The sequence below is a fragment of the Vulpes lagopus genome, chromosome 12 (assembly GCF_018345385.1).
Source record: "Vulpes lagopus strain Blue_001 chromosome 12, ASM1834538v1, whole genome shotgun sequence".
Taxonomy (NCBI): domain Eukaryota; kingdom Metazoa; phylum Chordata; class Mammalia; order Carnivora; family Canidae; genus Vulpes; species Vulpes lagopus.
This window is the reverse complement of record NC_054835.1, coordinates 57,196,021-57,203,099: the sequence shown is the minus strand read 5'-3', so window position 1 is coordinate 57,203,099 and position 7,079 is coordinate 57,196,021. Positions and strand designations below refer to the sequence as shown.

The window sequence follows — 7,079 nt, the reverse complement described above, 5'->3', positions numbered from 1 at the left end:
CCCACCTGCCTCCCGTTGTGCTGTTGGGCCTGGAGAGTCTCGGGTTGGCGCATCTCACCACCTTCCTTCTGCCACGGAGCCCATGGGGCCCACGGGGCCGCGGGCTTGGATTCTGACCCTTGTTAGCAGCTGTTCTGTGACCTGCCCGCCCAGCTGCTCTCCTCATGGGGCTGTTGGAGCAAACACGGCTTCTGCACAGCGCTCAGCACCATGCCTGGGCCAGGAGTTTTGCCTAAAAGAAAAAAAAGGAACCAAAAAGGGGCACCTGGGTGGCTCAGTTGGTTGAGCATCTGACTCTTGATTTCAGCTCAGGTCATGACCTCGGGGGTCGTGAGCTGGTCGTGGCCTCAGACGTGGCGGATTCAGGCGCGGCAGCACCTGCTTCTCTCTCTCCTCCCCTCCCCATTGCACGCTCTCTCTCTGAGCCACAGTTGCCAAACTCTTTGCAGTTGCTACGCCGGTGGACGGGGGAGGTTGACAGCTACTTGAGCTCAATGACAAGATTCCCGCATGCCACTGCTTCTCGGCCTTGGCTGCTCAACGGAACCAACTAGTAAGACTTTAAAACTCGAGTGCCCCAGGCGCACCCCCCAGGACTCTGCTCACATTGGTTTGGGAGGCGTCCTGGCCGTAGGATTCTAGAAAACGTCCAGGTCATTCTAACATGCAGCCGGCTGAGCAGCACCGCTGTGCTCTCCGTGGCAGCTGACGCAGGTCTAGTGAGCCCAACGCAGCACTGCCCACTGAGGCGGCGTTTGGAAACCTGCTGGCTCCTCACAGCCGGGGCGCCAGACTGGGAGGCCGGGCCTGCTACTGGGGCTCCTGGTCAGGCCGCAGTCTCAAAGGAGAGCTCGGCCACTGCGTTTCCACTGAGGCGTGAAGGGCAGAGCTGCTAAATGAACGATGCCTCAGGCGTGATTCCCGTGTAGGTTTCCACGGATCCATCTATCCCGAATGTGCTGTCCCGGGGAAGAACCTCTGGGAACGCTGGCCTCCCTCTCGCTCCCGTCCGTGGCACGTACTCAGCAGCTCCGCTCTCCTCTGTCCCGCTTCTGCGGCCTCCGCACTGTTCGGACACCCCTTCTCTGCCTACCCTGCTGCTACCCGCTGAGCACCCCTTTTGTCTTTGCTGTTCGCCCAGTGTCTTCTGAACAGTTCTGGAGAAAGTGCAGTTCCATTCCTATTGTTTTCTTGATTCTAGACACCGACCTCCTTTCCTGCTGTGGTACCAGGGCCCCTGTTCCCCATTCCGGGTTCATGAGTTGTCACTCCAGATCCCGTCCGTCCCCTGCTTTCCCCAGGCTGTCGAAATCCAACCTGGCCCCTGGGGCCCAGGGCCACCTCTGGCACAGCCCTTGGATGTTCTCTAGGCCCTGACCCCGTCCTCCCGGGGAGGCAGGTGCTCCCCCAGAGGAACCCCGGACATACAGGCACCGGCTCGGCAGTGCAGGGTGTGCTCTGGCCGCTGCCTCACTCCCATTCCTCCTTGCCTCTCCCTTCTACTCCCCACCGTGACCCCTTCAGTGCCATCCTGCATGACTTTCTGAAGAGGTTGGGCCGAGCCAGGGGTTCACCACCTTGCCTTAGGCACCCCCGGTCCTACCTGCTTGGTAAGATGAGGAAGGGGAGCAGAGGCTCTTTCTGCTGGCCTCTGGGCAACAGGTCACAGAGGACACATTGGCTAGTCTCCCAGAAACCGTCTTTTCGATCCTGATGCTCGCTGAACTGACCAAAGGCCATGGTGTTTGACTTCTAGCTGCCACCAGAGAGACCGGGTTTCCTGCAGCGCCCTGAGGCCTGCGCTGCTTGTGCAAAATGCTTTGTGAATGTCACCTTTCACAGGTTTTTTTAGGCTCTTTTACCAGAATAAATGAATAAACTGTCCAGGAAACACAAAACGCCTTTGTAACTCTCCTTGGTCCAAATCTTTTCTGATGCCCAGACTGGGTTGCGGGTGATGGAGCCATCGTCCTCGGGCCAGACACCCGGCACACGGGGCCTGGCTGTGGCCTCAGACGTGGCGGATTCAGGCAGTGGCCAAGGTGGAGAGCTCCCATGCTCTCCTGTGCCTCTCGACTCGGAGGAAGGTTTCGGTGCGAACTGCAAAGCCACAAACGATAAAATTCTGAGTCAAGCAATTGATACTCAGAGTCCATCTAATTACCTACGTGAACTCTAAGGATACTGTGAAGAGTCAGGGAGTTTGTTATAGACAGCAGGGCAGCTCTCCCCAAGTACATAAAGTGGAAAATTGATGATTTCTGTCTGTGAAAAATTAAAAAAACACATTTATTTGAACAGCCAAGAAAAAAATTGCCATTTATTAAGATCCAACAAAGCGTTGTACTTTTGAAAGCAACTTTCGGTGCATGTTTTTCAAAGATCACATTCTATGAGGAAAAAACATTAAAAGCCACAAACTTGTTTTTTAATCTCAGAGTTACAGACATCTTTAATTCAAAAGAAAAGGTCAAAAAAAATCAACAAAAAACAAAAACAAACAGAGTCTTTACTTCCATCCCCAATTTTAAAATATCAGTTTTTCTACAACTCGATGCTAAGCGGCAGCATGGAAAGCTGTCTGGCGCACACACACGCACGCACACACGCACGCACATATATTTGATATACATACGTGAGGATATATACATCAAATATATAGAACGCATGTAATGGCAATGAGATGCTATTACTCTGAGGAAGGTTTGTTTAGCTAAATACACGACTAAACTTGAGAAAACAAGTCTTGAACCCAGTTTGTGCATAGTTCATGATCCTCTATAAAACCAGCTTTTGTTGATCTGCAATTTTGCAGGATCTTCTTTTTTTGTTTTTTTTTTTGTTTTTGTTTTTTTTGTTTTTTGTTCTTTTTTTGTTTTGTTTTGTTTTGATAAAACCATTAAAAAGCTAATTAAAAAAAATGTAATGCACAAGTTTCCTGATCAAGCAGGCAGGGAGCACAATGTTCATATATTTTTAAACATACTTGAGGGTATGTTACTCCATTGTCTGTCTTTCTTGCAAAACAATCAAAACATTGATCATTTTTAAAACATAAAGCAATTTTTAATATATAAAGCACTCTTCAAACATCTATTTCTTTTGAGTCCGTTATTTGGTAAATATGTAACTGCTACACATTAGAGATTAGGTATTTTCCTTCTTTGTGTTTTTTTTCCTTTTTTCTTTTTTTTTCTTTCTTTTTTTTTTTTTGTTTGTTTTTTAATAACATCTTCAGTGCTAGGAGTTGGGTTACAAAATACATGAAATGGTGTGGAGCTGCCCCTCGGGAACCCTGGCTTTCCTGAGAGCGCATCCGCATGTGCAAGACAGTGACCACAACGTCTCGTCGCCTCAACGACGGGGAACAATCGACAGTCCACAACGATGGCCGGAGGGAAGCGACGATACTGTTCAATCCCAGAGCTCTGAAGTAGCGTATCTGCATTCTGAAAATAGGTTTCTTTACCACGGAAGTCTCTTTTTTTTTTTTTTAAATTCCTTTTTAAAATTTTTTTATTTTAAAGTCTGAAGGAGAAAAAAAGGTCTGTAAACAGGTGGGAGCCCTGAGCACGGGCCCCTCCAAAAGCGGTCACCACCCACGTCCAAGTGCTTGTCTCCGTTTCCCCCGCGGAGCCATCGGCTCTCCGCGAGGATCTATGGCCACACTTCTGCAACAGCTGTCTTCTCTCTCACTTTCTATTCCACATGGAAACACGGTGCAATACTCTGGTAATCAGTTTCTTGCATTAGTCCACAATAAAAAGCTGCTAAAGGTAGGTATACATATTATTTCTCCAGAGATATACACTGTAATTTTTAAACGCAATAACAGAGTCCTTGAGTAAACATTTACACATGAATTGTCACCGGCCCTGTCCTATGAATTCTCTTTCATGTATAGGATTAGCAAAAGGAAGGGCAGGGACACTCAGTGCAAAGTTAGAAGCTAATAATAGTAACAAACGTTTGACCAATGCGCCAAAAAAAAAAGCATATACTGAATAAAAGGGAAAACCCACAGTTAAATCCCTCACACACAGAACACACAAACACAGAAAGTGCGCACACACGCGCACGTGCACACACGCATACACGCTTCTGTTTCCACACATACACACACACACGCACATAGGCTGTGAACTCAGAAATGTTTCCTAGAGCCTGTTTCTGTGCACTGATGTCAGCCTGGAAGTGTAGAATTCGACGCGGCAAGTGTTCACATTTCCTTATTGGCCTGCTGGATTCAAGTATTTGCATGTTTGATATGTCTTTTTTTTTTAACTTTTAAAAAATATTTTTTGGGATAAAAAAAATGGCATGAAAAAGTAATGGAACAAGGGTAATGTGCATAGGCGGACCCGTGGGAGCAGAGAGCAGGCCGCAGGCCGCTGTCTCTGTGCAGCTTGCCGGTCTAGGCCACCAGGCCCGCCGTGTGGAGCCCGCGCTCTGCGCCCAGTGATGGACACCAGCTCCCCCTGATTACGGGGTCCGCCTCTGGTAATGTGCATAATCGTCACAGGCTCGTTTTAAATAGGCTTTCTCGTCTCCCTCCCTCCCGCCCCCCTTGATAAAATAACCCTTTCCAGCCCACAATCTGAAAAGTGCCCTTCATGATAGAACTATTCTAAGCAGCTTTTATACTTAAAAAATCAAAACGACAACACACCATACAAACATAAGACAACACAAAATAAAAAGCTATGAGGAACATCCTGTCATTAGCACGTGACACTGACCAAGCGCAGCCCGCACTGTCTCGGGAACAGTTCGCAAGGACTGCGGCCAGGGCTCGTCTTCAGTCTGGACAGAGGTACTCAAAGGGCTGCCGGGCTGCTCAGGTCCAGCGGGGTCCTCCGCGCCACCCGGACTGGAAAGGGGCAGCTTTTTCTTCCTGGTGCTGATGATTGTGGCGCCCATGGGGGTCCTGTTGGTGCTAGATGGATTCCCCACTGAGGAGGTCGCCAGGCAGCAGAGTGTTCAGTGGGGTGGGGCTTCCGATCACCCTGCCGTCGTCACTGCTGGGCGGGCCCCACAGGCTGCTGGAGTACTGGGGGACCCCGCCCCACAGCAGGTCGCTGCTCCCTTTGCCTGCCAGACATGGGGCGCTCCAATGGCCAGGGTCGCTCCGCACCAGACCGTGGGAGCTGCCCGAGGCGCCCAGGCGCGTCTGGCCGGTCCCGGTACTGGACTGCCAGCTGGAGGTGGGCGGCAGTGCTTGGCCTTGGGCTAAGAAACGATTCACCTCTTCTTCGCCGGCAAACTCGGCCAAGATGGTAGTGTTTCCCAGAACACACCTAAAAGAGCAGGATGGCAACAAAATTGAGAGCTGGTTTTTTTTTTTTTTTTTTTAAAGATAAATTTGATGGAGCTTCAGTTCGACTAAGAAAAAAAAACCAGAGAAGACTCAAATAAGTAAGATCAGAACTGAAAGAGGAGACATGACAGCTGATACCACAGAAACACAGCATCCAGAGAGACTCCTAGGAACAATTCTATGCCAACAAATTGGACAACCTAGAAGAAATGGACAAATCCCTAGAAACAGATAACTACCAAGACCAAACCATGAAGAAAGAGAAAATCTACACAGATGAATAATGATTAAGGAGACTGAATCACTGACCAAAAACCTACCAGCACAGAAAAGCCCTGGACCACAGGGTTTCACTGGTGAATTCTACCAAACATTTAAAAGAGAATTAACATCAATCCTTCTTGAAATCTTTCAAAACACTGAAGAGGAAGGAACACTCCCAAACACATTTTATGAGGCCTATGTTATCCTGATACCAAAGCTAGATCAGGACACAAGACAACTTACAGATCAATATCCCTGATGAACACAGATGTAAACATTCTCAGCAAACTATTAGCAAAGTGAATTTAACAGCACATATAAAGGGCTACACATTCATGATGATGTGGGATCTAACTATTCCTGAGATACAGGATGGTTCAACATATGCAAATCACTAAGTGTGACACAACACACCAATGGGGTGAAAGACTCAAGTCCTGTTGTCTCATTAGATGTAGAAATAGCATTTGACAAAACACAATGACCTTTCATGATAAAGACCCTCCACAAATGGGGGACAGAAGAAATAGGCCTCTGTGCCACAAAGGCCATCCGTATATGACACACACAAGCTAACATCATACTCAATTGGTGAGAGGCTAAAGGCATTTTCTCTAAGGTCAGGAACAAGACAAGGATGCCTGCTCTTGTCACCTCCATTCCACACAGTCCTGGAAGTCTGAGCCAGAGGGATCAGGCATGACAAATAAATGAAAGGCATCCAAATCAGAAAGGAAGAAGTAAAATTGTCACTATCTGCAGAAGACATGATCTTATATAGAGAAAATCCAAAAGACTCAACCAAAAACACTGTTAGAGGTAAGCAATGAATTCAGTAAAGTTGCAGCATATAAAACGGACATACGTACAACAGCTACGTTTCTATGTACTAACAATGAAATAACTGAAAAATAAAGAAAAAAAAATCTCATTCATGACAGCATCAAAAAACAAAAAAATACTTAGGGATATTTTAAAAAAAATACTTAGGGATAAATTTGACCAAACAATGAAACCCGAAAGACTTTAATGAAAAATTGAAGAAGGGGTACCTGGGTGGCTTAGCAGTTGAGCAACTGCCTTTGGCTCAGGTCGTGATCCCAGGGTCCCTGGATTGAGTGCCCATGGGCTCCCTGCATGGAGCCTGCTTCTCCCTTGCCCATGTCTCTCTCTGTGTCTCTCATGAATAAATAAATAAAATCTTTATAAAAAAATTGAAGAAGATACAAATGGAAGGCTATCCAGACAACTCAAAGCCATTTGTAGGTTCCATGCAATCTTTATAAAAATTCTAATGGGTTCTTTACAGAAATGGGTAGGGAACCATAAAAGACTCCAAATAGCCCTGGCAATTCTGAGAAAGAACAAAGCAGGAGGCATCAAACTTGCTGATTTCAAACTGTAATACAAAGCTATAGTATTTAAAACAGTATGGTACTGGCAAAAGAACCCCAGACACATAGACCAGTGGAGCAGAATAGAGCCCAGAAATAGATCC

The 7,079-nt window shown here is 47.1% G+C and overlaps 1 protein-coding gene across 1 annotated transcript in view; it reads right to left on the bottom strand.

Annotated features, from left to right (window-relative positions):
* Window positions 1-2,292: 2,292 nt before the first annotated feature.
* TNRC6C (trinucleotide repeat containing adaptor 6C) overlaps window positions 2,293-7,079 on the bottom strand; it is a 103,877-nt gene continuing 99,090 nt past the window's right edge. Inside the window, exon 22 of the mRNA XM_041726439.1 lies at window positions 2,293-5,297. Coding sequence (XP_041582373.1) covers window positions 4,937-5,297 — 361 coding nt within the window. The 3' untranslated portion in view covers window positions 2,293-4,936. The remainder of the gene's footprint in view (window positions 5,298-7,079) is intronic.